Genomic DNA, 21,192 nt, shown 5'->3' with positions numbered 1-21,192 from the left:
GCTTGTGATGCACTCAGTTTATTGGGCCAATTCCGTACAATGTATATGTTTTGAGCTGATGAATCAACTCAACCTGAATTTCTGTTTTGTCGTTGATAATTTGGAATCATAATGTGGGGGAAAATATCAATGTTTTGATTGCAATTATTAAGACAGGACATTCCGAGGGAATTCAAGATGCATAAATGTAAGTTTGTTTGATTAAAAGTTGTTCCTAATACACGGTACTATTTTTAGACACATATGTCGTGCAGTATGAAGCATTGTATGATGAAAAAATACTGCATGATTCTGACTTTGTAAAGATAACGGAGAAAAAGATGAGCATATAACAATGCCAGATCTTCAAAAGCTTCTGCAAGTATGTCCATAATCTAGAACCAGTCATGCACTCCGATTCTCCATGACGTTTGTAAGTATATTCATATTCCACATGATCTTCATTTTCAGTCATACAGCCAGACCATCCAGAATATCTGTAAGTATATTCATATTCCACATGATCTTCATTTTTAGTCATACAGCTAGACCATCCAGAATATCTGTAAGCATGTCTATAATCCACATGATCTTCATTTTCAGTCATACAGCCAGACCATCTGGAATATCCGTATGTATATTTATATTTCACGTGATCTTCATTTTCAGTCATACAGCCAGACCATCTAGAATATCCGTATGTATATTTATATTCCACGTGATCTTCATTTTCAGTCATACAGCCAGACCATCCAGAATATCTGTAAGTATATTCATATTCCACATGATCTTCATTTTTAGTCATACAGCCAGACAATCTAGAATATCCGTATGTATATTTATATTCCACGTGATCTTCATTTTCAGTCATACAGCTAGACCATCCAGAATATCTGTAAGTATATTCATATTCCACATGATCTTCATTTTTAGTCATACAGCCAGACCATCTAGAATATCCGTATGTATATTTATATTCCACGTGATCTTCATTTTCAGTCATACAGCCAGACAATCTAGAATATCCGTATGTATATTTATATTCCACATGATCTTCATTTTCAGTCATACAGCCAGACCATCTGGAATATCCGTATGTATATTCATATTCCACATGATCTTCATTTTTAGTCATACGGCTAGACCATCCAGAATATCTGTAAGTATGTCTATAATCCACATGATTTTCATTTTCAATCATGCAGCCAGACCATCTAGAATATCTGTATGTATATTCATATTCCACATGATCTTCATTTTTAGTCATACAGCCAGACCATCTAGAATATCCGTATGTATATTTATATTCCACATGATCTTCATTTTCAGTCATACAGCCAGACCATCTGGAATATCCGTATGTATATTCATATTCCACATGATCTTCATTTTTAGTCATACAGCTAGACCATCTAGAATATCTGTATGTATATTCATATTCCACATGATCTTCATTTTCAATCATACAGCCAGACCATCCAGAATATCCGTAAGCATGTATATAATCCACACGATCTTCACTTTCAGTCATACAGCCAGACCCTCCAGGGCTTCCGTAAGTATGTCCATAATTGACAAACTGTTTATTTTCAGTTCCCTATACACATAATAGTAGAAAAACTCTGGAGCCTGAAATAAAAATAATAACAAATTTAGTAATAACTATCTGAAAATATCTTGTAAACATTATACATATAAAGGACTTTATCGATAAAGATACATATTAGAAACTCTATATAGTATGGTTGACCTTTGTCCAAAATTGAGGGTTGGAGATTGGGCATAAAAGACTAAAGTCTTGTTATTCAGTAAACAATATTAGGTACCTAATATTTGTCTATGATTTTAGATTATATATTAAGATAATATTTACTTAGAAGTAAACATGTTTACTTGAGTTTAAATATATGATATTGGTATTTCAAAATGGTCAAACAGTACTTAAGAAGGTAGCTTGCTAAAACTTTAGAAAACAGACCTGGCCTTCGTTAATAATAATTTGATTGGAAAATTCCGTTAAGCTGATAGAGTATTCGAAAATATGACTAAAGCATCACAGGTCAAGTGGTGAAGTATATAAAGTTGTTTACATCGGAATTTACTCAGTTAACATCTGTAGTGGAATCAGTCTTTTTGACTTGTTCAACTTTAATTTGAGAGGATTTATATATATATATATATATATATATATATATATATATATATATATATATATATATATATATATATATTGTAGAACTAAATTATTATTTTGGCATTATTGCAAATTCAGTCAAGAACATCTTGGATTATGTTATTGTCATACATCAAATCTGATGACACATCACCACATTCCACACCACTGGTACATCAGTACGTTCAAGATTGGATTTTATTCGGAGCACCGTTGGACTTTATTCGGACTTGTGACTATTTTAGATTTAGATCACACCAATGTAAGTTCCCATTTCAATCGTCACTTTATAATAAGGGAAAGAATCTATTTTTTTGAATTGTTAAGACATATATAGTCGTTACACACACACACACACAGATACACATACACAATATATATACAAAATCATCCGTGTGTGTGTGTATATATATATATATATATATATATATATATATATATATATATATATATATATAATACATACAGAGAGAGAGAGAGAGAGAGAGAGAGAGAAGACTTATAGGACCCTATATAGTTGAAACTGCAGATTGTTTATTCTCTAGTAGACGAACCCGATGCTGACCTCCATACATTATAAATATTAATATGGAATTAAAGCAGTCAGGGAATATTTGCAAATTCATTCCCTTTCACATTTTGTACATTCAAATGTTTTATTGACTGTAGAAGCAGAAAGATTGCATGAGGATTTTGTTGTGTTCACAATGACAACACTAAAATGACAAGGAACGATGTACCATAATGAATATTTTAGCTGACGAAGAATGACGGAAGACTCGAGAAATGATAAGTTGTGTCAGAGCCGGTTTGCACTACTTACTGAATATCAAGCTAAATCTAATCAAACGCGAGGAGGGGGGGGGGGGGGCGAAAAACGTTTAATTTTGTTTGCATTGATGTTTCTGGATACAAGTCCATAAATTTAAAACCAAGACAATGTATCTTGATAGACATGTATGCAAATGTAAAGCACCTTAACAGTGAGCTGTAAAATATGCAGTCCTGACAATAGCTTCTAGTAAACAACTATAAATAGTGGTAGCGACGGTCTACGAATGGATGTCAGCTGTTGCAAGATTTATCTCCCCTGGACATATGAGCGTTTATTATTTGCTGTCAGCGGCGACCGGAGGAAAACAAATTGTCAGAACGAAATATATTCTTTCTGACGATTTCATACCCGTGTTTTCATTTTGACTAATGATGCAATGTCTCTTCCTGTCAGTAGTCCAAACTGTTCTCTAACAAAAGAAATAAACATTTGAAAACTATATTAAGTTTTATGTGTATCTTACCAAATGACTAAGGGAAGCGAATCTAATAGTGAGGAAAAAATATTAACACCCTTGCTCCACAGCTGTTGGCTATAGAATAAGTATTAACACCCTGGGTCAAGGGATATCAGCTACAGAGTATGTATTAACACCATAGATCAACAGATGTCAGCTAAACACCACCCTACCCCCTGCTCAACAGATGTCAGTTATAGAGTAAGGATTAACACCTTAGATTAACATATTTCAGTTGCAGAGTAAGGATTAACACCCTAGATTAACATATGTAAGTTACAGAATAACGATTAACACCCCAGATTAACAGTTGTCAGTTACAGAGTAAGGATTAATACCCTAGATCAACATCTTTCAGTTACAGAGTAAGGATTAATACCCAAGATCAACATGTCAGTTACAGAGTAAAGATTAACACTCTAGATTAACATATGTAAGTTACAGAATAAGGATTAACACTCTAGATCAAACGATGCAAGTTACAGAGTAAGGATTAGCACCCTAGATTAACAGATGTCAGTTACAGAGTAAGAATTAACATCCTAGATTAACAGATGTCAGTTACAGAGTAAGGATTAACACCCTAGAATACATATGTAAGTTACAGAGTAAGAATTAACACTCTAGAGCAAACGATGTCAGTTACAGAGTAAAGATTAACATCCTAGACTAACATATGTCAGTTACAGCGTAAGGATTAATACCCTAGATTAACAGATGTCAGTTACAGAGTAAAGATTAACATCCTAGATTAACAGATGTCAGTTACAGAGTAAGGATTAACATCCTAAATTAACAGATGTCAGTTACACAGTAAAGATTAACATCCTAGATTAATAGATGTCAGTTACAGAGTAAAGATTAACATCCTAGATTAACAGATGTCAGTTACAGCGTAAGGATTAATACCCTAGACTAACAGATGTCAATTACAGAGTAAGGATTAACACCCTAGAATACATATGTAAGTTACAGAGTAAGAATTAACACTCTAGATCAAACGATGCAAGTTACAGAGTAAAGATTAACATCCTAGATTAACAGATGTCAGTTACAGAGTAAAGATTAACATCCTAGATTAACAGATGTCAGTTACAGAGTAAAGATTAACATCCTAAATTAACAGATGTCCGTTACAGAGTAAAGATTAACATCCTAGACTAACATGTCAGTTACAGCGTAAGGATTAATACCCTAGACTAACAGATGTAAGTTACAGAGTAAAGATTAACATCCTAGACTAACATGTCAGTTACAGCGTAAGGATTAATACCCTAAACCAAGAGATGTCAGTTACAGAGTAAAGATTAATACCCTAGATTAACAGATGTCAGTTACAGAGTAAGAATTAATATCCTAGATCCATATATTTCAGTTACATACTAAAGAGTAACACCCTAGACTAACATATGTAAGGTACAGAGTAAATAATAACACCCTAGCTCAGCAGTTGGATGTTATAGAGTAAGTATTAACACTTAAGATGAATACGTCAGGTACAAAGTAGTAACACCTTAGATAAAGAAATGTCGATTACAGTGCACGTATTAACACCCTAGTCATGCAGATGTCATTTGCAGAGTACCGGTAAATATTAACACCCTAACTCATCAATAGGAGGTTACAGAGTACGTGTTAACACCCAAGATTAACCCTCGTCAGTTACATAGTGTTCAAACCCTCGATAAAGAAATGCCAATTATTGAGAAAGTATTAACATCCTAATTCATCAGAGGTCTGTTATAGAGTAAATATTAACAGCCCAATTCAGCATTTGTGGGTTACAGAGTAAATATTAATACCCGTGATCAACACATATGTTACAAAGTATTAACAACCAAGATAAAGAGATGTCAGTTACATAGTTGGTATTAAGACCCTATAACAGCAGTTGTCAGTCAAAGAGTAATTATTAACATCCTAGCTCAACATGTATCAGTTATACAGTAAGAATTAACAGAGTAGCTCAACAGGTGTCAGTTAATGAATGAGTATGAACACTCTTACTCAATATTTATCAGTTTGTGAACCTGCAATAGGAGCAATTTTTTAATATAGTTTGTAATAATTCTGAATACCTCAATATAATTTATGATACCTCATTATAGTTTGTAATAAATCACTCTAGTGCGTAATACCTCATTGACGTTTGCAATAGTTTGTAATATCTCACTCTAGTGCGTAATACCTCATTGACGTTTGCAATAGTTTGTAATATCTCACTCTAGTGCGCAATACCTAATTAACGTTTGCAATTTTGTTAATATCTCAATATAGTTAAAAATTTATAAAGGTAAGATAATCTGACCATAAAATATTTAGTAGATCTGACTTGACTAAACACAGAAGCACACATATGTGCACACATTTCTATTGCTATTTGATTCTGAGTATATACGAAGAACACAGTATTACAATCCAAAGATGTCTGGTAAATATTAAGTGTATCAAATTAAGACCTAATTTTCATTATCAAATAATGATTTGTATCTAGGTCCTTGGTTTAAACTGTATACCTTTAGTAAGAAATAATATGTGTTTGATGTATGCAGCATTTGCTTTATCGATAGCATGACATGAATTAGAAAGCATATGTTGTGTTTGTTTGCACTCTCACATTAACAACACCTCTTTCGGTTTGTACCTAGGCAGACCGTGTTGTTGAAGCCACTTATCTACATCTTGTGATGTCCATTTACGTAGAGCAGCCAGAGTGATCTTGTGATTGGGACGTGTAACAACCATAGGAGTAATTGATACAGGAATGGCGTCAACTTTGTCTTCAGCCTATTGCAAAAGTTGACTGCATTTAATCACAAATTAAGACGTATAAGTTCATCTACTTCAAAATGTGACAAATGAAAATGACAGGTCAATGCGTGACAAAATGAAGAGAGAAACTTTTGTAATTGTCTTTTGCTCGTAACATTCTGTTATTATGTATTCTGTACCTCAAATGTACATGCTAGTGTAAATATAAACATACTTTAAATTTGTTCATAGACCACATTTGCACACTACAGCGCTTTAAATGACTTTGCTCAGTCCTTAACCTAGTTATGAAGTATTGGCGTCCATACGTAGGATTAAAAATCCTAACACTGTTGACATTATACAGTGTGTGTGTGTGTGTGTGTGTGTGTGTGTGTGTGTGATTTGCATTTTTAACGTAGGTTTAACTATTTTTCAGTCATATCGTTACGATGTCTGCAGTGTGGCGGTTGATAGTGAGGTCTAACACTGGGGCATCATGCCGCAGACATGTAGCATGATGTCCCACCCAGTTACATTATCCTGACAAACAGCCAACCAGTCCTAACACCAACCTCTTAATGCTGAGCGCCAAGCGAGGCAGCTGTTAGTACCATTTTCTAAAATTCTTTGGTATGACTCGGCCGGTAATCGAACCTGCGACCTCCCGCATCCTAGGCGGATGCTGTAACCACTAAGCCACATGAGCAGTATTAGACATTGTTGAGGTGGGAATACTAATATATATATATATATATATATATATATATATATATATATATATATATATATATATATATATATATATATATATATACACGTAATCATAATGGATATTTTACGTAATCGCTTGAATTTAGGCCAACATATGTGTTGTTTTCGTACAAAATAAAAAAGACCAATAGTCTTACGCCTGACTGCTTATTTAATTTATAATTTTCGAAGACAGTAGCTTAAAACTAGAGAAAACACTTAGACAAGCGATTGATACTACGAAATCTATACTTACAATTTGACTTGTGATTGACATGTTTTTTGGCTCTGACTTTGCACTGCCATAGCAAGCAGCAAGTTCTTTTAGAAGGTCCTTAAACTTAGCGTCAAACGGATATTTCCCACTGAATTCATAAAAGACCTTTGCTCCAGCGATAAGTCCTAGCCATCCGTCTGGTTTGTATTCTTTTTCCATCTTCAGTGGAATAATTTTCTTTCTCAGTTGAAATGCATATTCTGCCTCTGAAATTTACAATCTACCATTTCATACATGCATTATGCTGTGCAAGAAAAGACGAATTATGTTTATATCTCAGTGTGTTACCCTATTTTGTCCCGCGTCTATAAGGGTATCGTTAGGTTGCGTTTAACCCGTACTGCGTGAGTTAAACACGAAGTTTTTGGAGTGTAGAATAACAACTACTTGACAGAAGATTCAAACGACCCACGAGTCATTTTAAGGATATGGGATATATGTTTGAACGGTTAGAACGCTAGAGGGTATTTGAATACATTCTAATCCAAAGATATCGAGCACGTGAATCACTTCTGCTTTATCTAAAGATATTTTGTGCGTTCGTTCTTTGTCAATGAAGAATGCTCTTCGTCTGCGTAGAAACATGCATTAATGTTTTTTATGACACTGGGATTGACATCAGATACTAGACTGAATGCAAGCTTTTCAATATGGGGAGACAACAGGAAATGACTGCTCAAGACCGTCTATTTGCTGACCATGTTCCCTGAATGCTAAGTCTTATTATAGACCATTTCTCTCTTGCGACAATTTCGGTCTCAGTCAGTATCAATAGGTGAGAAGTGATACCCCAACTTGCACAAGAAAAACATTTCGAAAGGTTTAGCATTACAGTAAATGGCAAGATCTTCTTTGCAATGGACAAGTTTACTGATCTTGGCAGATTAATTTGACGCGCATTTAACATCGATGTCAAAACCAGTTATAGAATTGATAAAGCAAAGTGTGGTCTTTCGTAGACTAGGTGCAAGTGTGTAGGGGTGTAAACTCCTCATTCTGCAAATAAAATTGAATTTCTAAAAAGCCATTGTGTTGCCGAACGTGCTGCAACATGCAAAACGTGAATGGTGTACAGACGCAATGCTAAAAATCTGTACCATTCTTACATGGGCTGCCAGAAGAAACTGACGAGAATAAGACGACAGGACAGGGTCACAGCCTCTGAGGTCCTCACAAAGGTAGGCATTCCAAGCTGTTCAAGTCATATATACGTTAGGCAGGCCTCGATATACTGAAATCAAAATAGTGACTATCAAAGAACTGAAAGAGGGAAGGCGGTCTTAAGGTGGTCAGAAAAATGGTTTGAAAGATTCCCTCAAGTCATCTTTGAAATTTTTCAACACTGATTCTGAGCTTTTGGAATATCTCGCATAGAATTGCTTCATCTGTCGCAATCTCATCCACGCTGCAGCTACATCCATTGAACTGAGAAGAATTGCAGAGGCAGTTCAGAAGCGCTAGCTGCATCAATCTCAGAACTGCAGCACGTCCTCTACTGATCAAACAACCCCAAGCGGCATCACCTGTGTAGTGTGACACAGACAAGTTCATCGTACAAATTGGCCAGAGCAGCCATTCAAGTTGTCACAGAAAACAAACCAATTAGTGAAGTCATTGTGATCTTTGCATTCGAAGGATGAACAAGAAAGTTAATAAGACGATATTGCACATTTTCTAGAACAACTACAAGCTACCACTCTTCATCTAGCCTAATAAGTAATGTACCTAATGATCAATTAATGCTAAGTGGTTGACGTTGGGATGATCTCATGCAAGTGCATTTTCTTATTAATTACAATTTACCTGCCCTGCAATTGGGACTGTCTTTGTATTTCTGTGACATACACATCAAAACAACATGTGCAAGTTCCACAGCTTCGGCCATAGTTTGAAGTGTAGACCCAGCCATGTTGCCAATATCCATCCACACATCGTATCCATCTTTTTGAAGCAAGTCTCGTATTTTCATCAACTCTTTCTGATGACTCCAGTTGTAGCTGATCATGATGTGACCATTTATATCCTTTTTGTCTGGCTGGTCAGTCCTAGTACCGCTTTTCCCTCTGGTGCTAAGTTTCTTCCAGGTAACATCTGAATAAAGGGAAGGCGACGATAATGACATATTATATATATATATATATATATATATATATATATATATATATATATATATATATATATATATATATATATATATATATATATATATATATATTTATAAGGGTGGAGGATGCATTTTGTCTATTTGCATGTTAAATATGCTTTAGAATATGAAGGTAGCAGTTACATTTTCGATGCAATACATATTTGCTGAAGATATGACTATGTTTTGGATTAATTAATGTTTTCTTCTTGTATTCTTTTAACAAATAGTGTAGATAAAAATCTGGAACCAACAATGATTTCAATCGCAAGGAACATAATCTTAATAAAATATGAGACTTTTACGAATACAATTGCATCTGTCAACAGTATTTGAAATTTCTATTATCGGAATAGATGCGATAATGATAACAAATTCCAGCAAATAAAATTATATATATGTGTATATTTTGGCACATGGAGTTCAAGAATCAATGGAAGCAGGGCCTTTAATTTAAAACTAAATCGTTATACAGAATAACCTTTCAAACAAATACAATTTTAATTCTAATTACTTAGAAATCTGTTTACAATATAAGACCATACCGAGTTGTTTGTACTTTTCGTCTCCTTGAAGTTCTTGACGTAAACTCCACAGTGTACCGTCGGCAGCCTTTTTGACCTCAAGGTCCGTTGACTTCTCCCTCAGATCAATCAAAAACTCGACAATCCTCAGGTCATTATTTTCAATAATCTTTATTTGATTGTCCTTGTCAAAAGCCAGAACCCAAATAGCTCCAACAGCCTCTAAAATATGATAAAACTGGAAGTCATTCATTCTAGGACATCTCCATTGAAATTACTGAAATAATTTATTTTCGCGAGCATGCTATTTACTATTTTTTTTTTACCATCGAGTGAATGTTTAAACATGGCCGTCACACCCATCTTTTGTCACTGATAGAACATGATTGATTGATTTCAAATGTCACACGTTACGTAGTATGATACAATGTTCCATATATATATATATATATATATATATATATATATATATATATATATATATATATATATATATATATATATATATCAGACCTCGTATTGTTTCTCGAAATTAGTTTTTGCAAATATGTTTAGAATAAACCGCTTGCTGTAATAAGGCACAAATTAGTTACATTCATTTTATTACGATAATTGAGGACTTCATGCAATATAAACATTGTGAACTTATTTTTTAACTTTACATTAGACTGCAAACATTTATAATGGACTTCTAAACATTCAGATTTTGTATAGGATTCAATTCATTTTTTTCCCCAACAGTTATTTTATCAATATTGTCTTAGTAGTCTCTGTAAAACATTACAATGTTATTACATAATTACATTATCGAGGAACGTAATGCTTTAATGAGCTCCATACAGCTGCTGTTTAACTGGTAAATCATACGAATATGTTGTTTAAACGATAACAGCGATATGTTTTATGTAGTTTTTAGAATGCGAATATCTTAAAGGTAAACATGATGTTAGTTTATTCAGGTATTGTTTGAAACATGTGTAGTCAAATAAGTCGATTTTTGTATTTGTATATTATTTTCTAATTTCCCAACTTCAGATGTCTTTAGATGTATGCAAAACGGCAATATAGTTTAATGTATTAAATGCCTTTACCTCTTTGCTCCTCTATAGTCCCACTTTTGGCGAGTTTTGTTAAATGAGGCAGGCAGCCCATCTCAACAAGAATCTTCTTGTTGGCATCATTCCTGGCTAGTCGGCGCACAGCTGAATTATAGCATAAACAATAAGTTATATATATTGTTTATTATTCTTTTGGAAACAACGATTTCCATGCTGGAGGACGTGATTTTAATCTTTTTTCATTGGACTTTTACCAAATTGATATGTGTTGCAAAGGCATTGTCGTAAAGTTAATATGTTGCAACGTTTCATTGGCTATAGCGTTTGGTTGGGTTGGTCAGCCTGAGAAAATGTGCTCAATTTTAAGGAAGCCAGATGAAGAATTTCAGTCCTAGAAACAACAAACGAGCCACGTAACAACAGCGTAATAATTGTAATAATTACGCGTCATTCATAATCAGTATTTTAGAAGCGCGGGTTGCTTGTTTAATACAATTAAGGCATGAATAAAAGTATGCTGCTCTGTATTTTGTTCACAAAATAATTTGAAAATATCTTTTAGCTTTATTTCTATACCTGTATATTGACAAATCGAGTACAGCTTAAAATTAGTCTCTTTCTGTTTACTTTTAATCTCGAATCTTGTGATAAAATCTTTAAAAAATCACTGCAAACGTAAAATTTATTAGTTTCAATTAAATTGATATGTTTAAAGTTTTTAACTGAAAAAGTCGCGTTGATCCTTAAACTGCTTTATTACATTTTGTATTACGAGACGGAAATTACTCCATTAATCCACATTTACTCCTTTGCTGTGAATTGCTTATTGTTTAAGAAATATATTACGAGCAAGTGTTGATTTGCCTTCGACAATAACATTTTAACATATAACCGTAGCAGAGTATGTGAAAATACTTTAGAATTTAAGGAAGGTATAATATTCGTCTCAGATCCCTGTAGCGGATTACCGATTTTAGAGAATCGTGATATATTTCATCCACGATATAATTATTTCATTGGAAGAATATATGCACACCCTGAGAAGATAAACATCTTAGGGATAATAGATAATCGAAATTTAAATATCGACATTCTTTTGAGTCATTTTAAATGACTTAACAAAGAAATTGGCGTAATTATGCAAACTTGGTTATCCAAACTGTAGAAAATCGGTCATCTGATGGAAAAATTGTTAAGTGATCCGTGGTGTATGTTTTTAATATTCAAAATGACAGGACTATATTAATATATGTTAGAGATGAAATTCTGCACAGAAGTTTAAAGAGGCAAAACATACAAAGTTTGGCATCATTAAAAGGGAATTAGAATCGTATTATTCATGTATTGTGAAATAGTTGTGAACGTATGCTTAGAGAGAATGTTTAAGTTTTAGGATAAAGACGTCTATTTTTTATTTTTTTGCTAGAGCAGGAAACACGGTTACTCGGTGATAGTTTTCCCCCCTCATATTTTCCTAGCTGAAGCTTCATATATATCGGGCAGGCAAATCGGTCTAGAAATAAGCAAATGAGAAATTATCAATAATATCTCATGCATAAATTTCAAAATCATAGCTATTGCCTCTTTAACGTAAACCTACAGATATTTGTTTTGAGATAATTGCACATTTGCTTTGCTGTTTGATTGCTGTCTTAGGTTGGAACAGCCAGTTACTATAGCTTCTTTGCTGGATTGTCTATATACAATGTGATAGATTTATGAATATTTCGATGGGACTTTCCCCGATAAATTTGCAGCAATCAATAAAGAAAAAAAAATTACTGACGAACGGAAAATCGGTTTATCCTAAAACCATATTAATAAACTAAAATATTTGCAAGACAACTGCAACTGTGATTTTAGAGAAAGATGATCTCTCTTCAACAACTAAAATCCAACAAGAGCAGTGTAGATGGTTTGTTATTTTCCAGTTTGTGCTATGTAGTCCTCCGGAAAAATAATAATCAAAGTCAAAGGCCAACAATAAATAAAAGTCCCACGAGAAAGATAAAGTTGTTGGTCAGATCATGCTGCTTCAGAGTATGAGTAAACGCACGTGCAAAAAGCATCTAGACTCGCGAGGTCTGTCCACCCGACATGCCACGATTACTTATAATGCAACATCAATTAGTTACAATGAAATCATGAATGCAACATCAATTAAATGCAATTAAATCATGAATGCAACATCAATTAGTTACCATTACACCATGAATGCAACATCAATTAGTTGCAATGTCATCATGAATGTAACTTCAATTAGTTACCATTACATCACGAATGCAACGTCAGTTAGTTACCATTACATCATGAATGCAACATCAATTAGTTACCATTACACCATGAATGCAACGTCAGTTAGTTACCATTACACCATGAATGCGACATCAATTAGTTACCATTACATCATGAACCGCTATTACTTGAGCCCTTGAAGAGTGTAACTAGTTCAGACAAACAAATAGGAATGTTCGAAATTAGTTTCTGTCTCTAGACCTAATAATGATGGAAAAATGTATTCACACGAAGAAACGGAATTTGGAAAGTTAGAAAGTTAGAAATGTAGGATAGAAACAATGGTATCGTTGTCTGGAATGCTAATTAAACTATTATAGTGACTTAAGTTCACCGTAAATGCATTTAAATGCTTGAATTATCTCTTGCCGGTTTCTCATTTTGTTAGAATATATCTCCAACTCGTTTAAATATGATACTAGCCGTTCTGTGAAAGCCAGCGCGTTCATTGCTAATGCTGTGTTCATAGCGCTCTACCTTCTTTATTTAAACCGTATTTCTTGTTTAAATCGTAAGTACGTATTATATTTATTTAATTAGTATGAATGAAAATAGAGTTCAAAACTAAAAGAAGCAAATTTTGAATTTGCAAAGGAGATTGCGATTATTCACAAAAGGAAAAGAACTACATTTTGTAGCGAACAAACTGGATAGGGCTGTGCCGAGTGCATTCCTTCCCTCAATACACAATTGATTCTAGTCAATCTTAACTGCGTTGGAAATGCATGTATTTGTATTTGTAAGTGATATAAATAAAATAAGTATGTACGCTGTATCTTTTATATACAACTCTTTGTACAAATATTTAATTAAAAGAATTAAAAAGGCAAATTTGTACAGCTAATGGTATAGCAAGGATAGATCGTACAATATGTGGGTATATATATATATATATATATATATATATATATATATATATATATATATATATATATATATATATATATATTCCAAAAAGTATAAACTCACTCATTGCACATTCGCATGCTGACCATCCCTTATAGTCGTGAGATTTCTTTTCCAGCGCCGATCCCAAAATGCTCATTAGAAACGTCAGTGAATCTTGCTTGTCCTGTAGAACTTCACTTTCTTTCTCATCGATAATGTTTGCTAATAGGGCTAGCGCGGTCAGTCGATCGTCATTAGCCTTTGATGTTAGATAAGAACCTACAATGGTGACGATATCAAGACTGCGAAGGCGCGGAACGGTTATGTCAACTTGGGAAATGTTGTAAAGCACAGATAAAGTGACATTCACCAGCGATCGGCTCTTGTACATCTGAAAGTGAAATAAATTGAACTTTAAAGATATGTTTAAATGAACAAAATACCTTTTCTGGGAATCGCTACCTTTAAATGGTACGCATCTTGGATAGCCAAGGAGCAGCAAAGGGGACGAACCCACCTCATTTTATAAGGTCTATTTTTGAAAGCTAAAGCCTCTTACAAAAATGAAGAAAAAAAAAGGGTTAATGAGGACAAACCGAAGCCTCTAACTGACCGAGAGTTTCTCTCGTAGAGTCTCAAGGAGTCTCTCGTCGGGGTTAGTTACTAAGTTACTGTTTTTTTTGCGTTGTCGTATTTTGTTAAGTACGCGCGCGCGTTTAATCGTTTGACACTTACTTGTGAGCTTGCCCCCTCTGCTGATATTACCCAAGATTTTATCGAGACCTATACGATATCCTGTCCGTGGATCATGTTATGAAACCATGCGGGGTTGACTGAGCCTGACTAAATACATTTTTAAAACGATTGTAATCCATATCTCCGCTGCACCCAGTCTGATGAATATTTCGCATCGTATGTGTATCAACTCCGTTAAACACAACTAAAATGTTACAGTTATCTCAGATCACTTTTGGTATGTGTATATACCGCTGAGCAACATAAATTACGTTTGTGTTTTTATGTCTTTCTTGAGAAAATATAAGAGCAGGATTTGACTGTTTATCCAGCATTTTATCGTCGTATACAACTAAATTAAAGATAGATCCATCAATATCATCTAGGGACGGTGCTTCATCAACGTCTATTATAAAATCAACAACATCCATTTCCTTTTCATCCAACATTTTAACATTTTCATTCAAATCATTAAGTACTTCGTAGCATCGTTGTTCATCTACAGACGGAGAAACTAAGTACAATTTAAACCATTTCAACCATCTCATTATCAAATTAAGTAGCATTTGCGTCTTACCAGACCCATATGGACCTAGTATGATCATTCGGACAGAATTTGGTAACGCAGCATGATGCTTGACTGGTCTCGTTTTCTTGTCGCTGTCAATTACGTCCATATTGTAGAAATATAATAAATAATATGGATTTATATTGTGTAAAGTGTAACGCGCGTACCCGTACAAGTGGACTAACAACTATTACAACAAAAAATAACAGATCAGCAGTTACAGGTAAGTGTGAACAAAAACAATTAAATTTGTTCTCGATCCAAACAGTATTAAAAAGCACGGAGATGATATTGCGGCGCAGTAAGCAAAGTTATCAGGAACATCATGGGGAAAATACCCAGGGGAAAAACACCTCCCAGGATATAACTACTGCGGTCATGGTACTCGACTTGATATCAGGCTTGATAACCAAGATCAGCCAAGGCTAGGTGAGTATCCAGTAAACGCTATTGATAAAGCGTGCCACGCTCATGATGCAGCTTATAAAAGAAAAGACCTACAGCATAGGCATATCGCAGATGTGAAATTAATTCATGCGTTAAATTCCATAAAATGCAAATCTTTGAAAGAATCATTAGCTAAGTGGTTGGTGAGATCCGAGATGAAGGGTAAACTAATGCTAGGAGCTATTAATTAATCAGACGAGTATCATTATAATGGAGTCGATTTATTATAGTCCAAGAGGATATTGGAAAGGTAGAGCAGCTATTAGTTAACTCGCTGAAGCAGCAGGTGTCAAACGTGTCGCTGCTGAAAAATGGTTAGCACGATAGACAATATGGCAAATTTAGCTACCCCCACTTAAACGAATTCACTTTGCACATTTTGATGTCAGCGGTCCAAATGAAGTTCATAAGGCGGATATGTTATTTCTTCCACATGATGCTATTAAAATACGAAGACGTCGTGTAAGATACAAATACGCTTTAACTGTCGTTGATGTTGCAAGTAGATACAAGGAAGCAGAGCCGTTATCAAGAAAGCCAGCGACTGAAGTAGCTTCTGCGTTTGAACGAATTTATCGGCGTGGACTTGTACCACAAGGTGATCTACGATGGCCACAGTTACTATAAACTGATCCTGGCAAAGAATTTCAAGGCTCAGTATCATCGTTGATGAAGCAACCAAACGTCACAACGAGACGAGGACATATTGCAATTCATCGTGATCAGGCAATTGTTGAGTGATTTAATCGAACACTTGTTGAGCGGTTATTTGGATATCAATACGCGAAGGAAATAATTCAAGATACGAGATCTCGCGAATGGGTTGCAAGATTACCAAGTGTGATAGCTGCATTAAATAATGAAATTACTCGAACAACTAACATGAAACCTATTAGCGCAATCAAAAAAAAAAAACAAATATACCCGTACAACGACGTGATTTTTCAAAACAGCCAGTGATGGGTAATGTGACTGTAAGATATTTATATGAACCCGTTGAACGTGAAGTTGGTAAACAAAAGTGCGACTGATTTCATCTGGAGTATTACAACACATACAATTTTCAACGTGGTAAGATCCACGGGTATGCCCGCAGTCTACAGATTAGATTCAACTGCTCTTCAACGTGGATGTACACGTGAACAATTACAAGTAATTCCCGAGGATACATAATTACCACCCTCTTCACTTACCTAGCATCCCTACTTCGATTACACTCAAGACAGGTCAACATCACATTTTCTGTCTACGGTAAATTGTCCTAGATTATTACTCGAGTACTGCCACAACATTATACAATTACAGCTTGCACAATGGTTATTCTGCTACTATTGTAGCGCTATGATACATCAACATCTAGATCAAGGTCGCGTTTTTTTTCTTCACATTGTTTATAACCAGCTAATTTTTTTCTTACTATATCACTATCGAGGGCATCATGTATTTTCTGTTTTATGACAAATCTTCGCAGCTGAGATATTTTTCTAACTCGAAACACTGCAAGATAAACTAAATTTGACCACTAAATACGATCATCAACGATCCAAACAAATGTATGAGTAATAGCAAATCCTTGTGAGGAGTGAATTGTCATCGCATATCCCAGTGTCCATGGAGTCTTATCCGCGTTCAGCGCATCCTCAACAACACTAGCATCAACTGCGACAACATCATTTAATACGAGATTCTGTTTCTCAGTCTGTCCTGGTATTTAAAAGTCGATGTTTTGCCGTCGTGTATCAGCTGCGCTATAACACAACGGTACACGTAAATCTGACAATTGTTCCTTATGCAACTGAAATAACGCTGTTGAAGTCTATCACGAACTATCTTTCTACTTGTCACTATCAAATCGTTTGGTCTCCACGTTTGCAGAAAATCGTTCATAGAAGTTTCTGAAATTATTTTACGCATTATATCACATTAAATTTTATTCGGTTGTGGTCTGATTAATTTCTTAAATTCTCTTAATTCTACATCAAGAGATCTATGAGCATTAGTTATCTCTTCGTAATTATCTACAAACATCTTCAGTCCCCCCGTACGGAGATGGCCCAGCAAGCTGGTGGTTGACCGTGATCGCCGCACATGATTATAGCTACATTTTTTAATAACAACCAATTGAGAAACATTTTTAATATATCTTTAGATACTGTGCATACTTCATCCCAAAAAATAATTTTTGGAATGTATTTTTTACCCATTCTGTCAGGAGTCCATGTGTCACCGTTGTATCTGAAAAAGCTATGTTAAATAGGTGATTGCACTCTTCGTTGTTTCATTTCTCTCGCGAGTATGTGTGTAGGTGTTTAAACATCCATATCATCTGAACTCTGTCGAAATAATTCAATAACTCGCGTCGTCTTACCAGAACCTACCGGTCCATTTATATAGACCGTCTTGTGTCTGGATACTGGATCATACACAGATGCCGCAGACGATAATTCTGATATCTGATTATTTCTGCGATGGATATCTTTAATCGTAACATCTGCTGATTCAGAATACTTATATAACATTTCTTGTTTCATTTTCCATTCGCCCCATGATACATCATGTGCAGTAAAACGAGTCAGTGATTCTGTATATTGTTTTTCTCGATATAGAATGAATCAGTTGCAACTCTGACCGCGATACAAGGAAATCTATTTATCATCGATAATGAATTTATAGAAACCTAAGCGAGCATTGAGGCTCTTAAACGTGTAAACTGAGGCGACTCACCATTAAAAATATATTTATCTTCGTTGCATCAGCAATTATAAAATCGAGTTCAACATCATCTAGAATTAATCGTGCATAATGTCGTTTATCATCATATACCCCGCCTTGAGTAAATTTACCGATTATTTTTGTACCGAGATCTTTTGCGGTTTTATTATCTTCAGATGTAGGTAACCAAACTTTGGTCTGCGCCCGATATGATACTACTGCCTCACTGACAGTCAACGATATTAATATTTTACAATCAAGCGTATATCGTAACATCAGTATAGGTACCCAGCTTTTTTCCGAGAAGTATCTACCAAACCAGACATAACAGATCGGATGAAGACCTTCAGCAAACTCGAATGATACAATTCGAGCGAATAAGGACAAAATAAAATCGGGTAGGGGTCCGTTTATGGATACTCTAGTCATCTCGTGTGTGGGGTGTCAGAATCTTTTAAAGTACTCGAACAACCCCCCAGAAAACTTCCCGGATAACAATATCAGCCAAGATAACGTCTTTGTGGTCATACTTGGCATTCCACAATCCATCGTGTCCGTATTCGAATCAACTAGCACGAACATCTTCGAGAAATTCAAATCATCTTGGCGCCCACGACTTTTACTCTCTGGCAGCGTGGGCAGCAACAGATGGAACTGTAAAACAACTATTTAGGTAAATTACTTAGAATTCTCTGTTAAAAATTTCTGCACAAGATTTTTCATATCCGTATGGAGAGATTCCTTACGATATATTTCGCTGTAGGTCTCACAAATTGATCATATTTTTCATCATCTGAATAGCCATACTGACACAGGATCGTTTTTACTTATATCGTCGATAAAATTGAACATGTCTCCGCAGTAAAATCTTACGGTTCGATCTCGTGGAAATATTGTGACTGCGCTGGTCTAGGCGTGAGCATTGTGGTCAACGATATTAATTGGAGCTCCCCCTTTTTATAATGTTTCAAATGGTGTAAAATCTCTCCTATTATCGTTGTTACTGTTATTGGGAGTTTTAATGTTTTTTCTAACCTACCGACATCATTTATCATATCTCCGGTATCCTTGGCCGATTCAGCCCATTTGTTTATTTTTTCACGTCGCTGATTAGTACAACCATTTCCACGCACCCCATTTGTTAAATGGTCGATTACTCGTTCGTCTACACAATTCAGCCTTGACTCTGTCAAGGTTGAAAATCTCATTTGTGCAAGATCATTAATGTTCGGGTTATCATTTAGCTGATAAATTCCATAAATAACCGCTGTCACAGAATACTCTCGAGCGTAATATGGTCTGTCAGTAACAGTCAGCATTCCTGGTTTGAAATTTTTACTTAGCACACCGGTTTTTCCATTAGCAAGGACAGGATCACGCTTGTCACGTATAATCCACTCAGCGTAATCTGTTTCTGCTAGCACAATAAACTTTACTCTGAAAAAATATATTTGATCGTTGAGATATTCGATAATCGTTTTCGTCCGCGTATCATTCATTGTAGCATCAATGACTTCGTTGACGCCTTTGTCATAGCGTATAATTTTGAATGTCGACCACGTGTGTGATGCCCCATCATCACGAAATTCTTTTTTAGCATTCCGAATAATATTAATTAGATTATTCGTCGGATCAGCCAGAGCCCGCCTCCGCAAGGCAGGAGTTCTTCTGTCAAGATCGAATCCGGACGAAGTTTTCCAAGGCTCGATTGTAGATAACCTCGTAAACTCATCCATATTATATTTAAGGCAAGAATTTGTATCAAAGATATTATATATACGATGACTCAAACAAAGAATCAATGCAAGTGGCTAATGATAGGGTCTGCAACTCCTTGTAACAAAGCTTGTGCAAATAAATTCTGCGGACAACATTCGCAAAGTGTAAAAAGAGTTGAGTGTACAGTGTGGTGGTAAAAGACATAGAGAACTAAAACGATATTATGATAAAAAATAACTTTGACCGTGATAAAGTTATAAGAAGCCCTGAAGATTATATTGCGAGGTTCTATACAGTAATAATTTAGACATTTTATAATTTAGGCAAATAATAATATATATATATATATATATATATATATATATATATATATATATATATATATATATATATATATATATATATATATATATTGAGCAAAAATAATTTGTCAGAAATCCTATCATAAAAAAAATTGTGAAGCATCTCGTGATGGTGTAATCTTTCTCTGCAGGCAGAAGAAACCAATTGGTACTCTTGATAACACTGGTTATCTTAGATTCCCCGCCGAAGGGAAGAAACATTATCTTTCCCATAAATTTATATTCGAATGTTTCTCTGGGGTGATCAAAGATGGTTTTATGATCGATCATATTGACGGACAAAAACTCAATAATTCTTTAACCAACCTTCAAGCTATCACACAGAGCGAGAACCATGCACGTGGAAACGCCGGAAGGTGTAAGACCATTGCGAAGAGAGCCGTCAAATCTGTCAATATTGAGACCGATGAAGAAATATTATTTCAATCAGTGACCGCGGGCTGGCAAGTATTTTGGTATTAAATCACGCGGGGTACAACGTGTTGCAGATAAAATACAAAAATCAGCGTTTTCACA

General features: G+C 34.9%; 1 protein-coding gene across 1 annotated transcript in view; it reads right to left on the bottom strand.

Annotated features, from left to right (window-relative positions):
- Positions 1 to 1,469: 1,469 nt before the first annotated feature.
- Positions 1,470 to 21,192, bottom strand: part of LOC149783272 (uncharacterized) — a 39,182-nt gene continuing 19,459 nt past the window's right edge. Inside the window, exons 3-10 of the mRNA XM_089931502.1 lie at positions 14,215 to 14,524; positions 10,984 to 11,094; positions 9,914 to 10,114; positions 9,029 to 9,316; positions 7,205 to 7,431; positions 6,089 to 6,231; positions 3,336 to 3,396; positions 1,470 to 1,608 (exon numbers count right to left, since the gene is read on the bottom strand). Coding sequence (XP_089787628.1) covers positions 1,507 to 1,608; positions 3,336 to 3,396; positions 6,089 to 6,231; positions 7,205 to 7,431; positions 9,029 to 9,316; positions 9,914 to 10,114; positions 10,984 to 11,094; positions 14,215 to 14,524 — 1,443 coding nt within the window. The 3' untranslated portion in view covers positions 1,470 to 1,506. The remainder of the gene's footprint in view (positions 1,609 to 3,335; positions 3,397 to 6,088; positions 6,232 to 7,204; positions 7,432 to 9,028; positions 9,317 to 9,913; positions 10,115 to 10,983; positions 11,095 to 14,214; positions 14,525 to 21,192) is intronic.

Source organism: Sinohyriopsis cumingii, chromosome 14 (assembly GCF_028554795.1).
Source record: "Sinohyriopsis cumingii isolate HCF-2022 chromosome 14, ASM2855479v2, whole genome shotgun sequence".
NCBI classification, from domain to species: domain Eukaryota; kingdom Metazoa; phylum Mollusca; class Bivalvia; order Unionida; family Unionidae; genus Sinohyriopsis; species Sinohyriopsis cumingii.
Note: the sequence above shows the minus strand (reverse complement) of the source record. Positions and strands in the feature narration are given on the sequence as shown.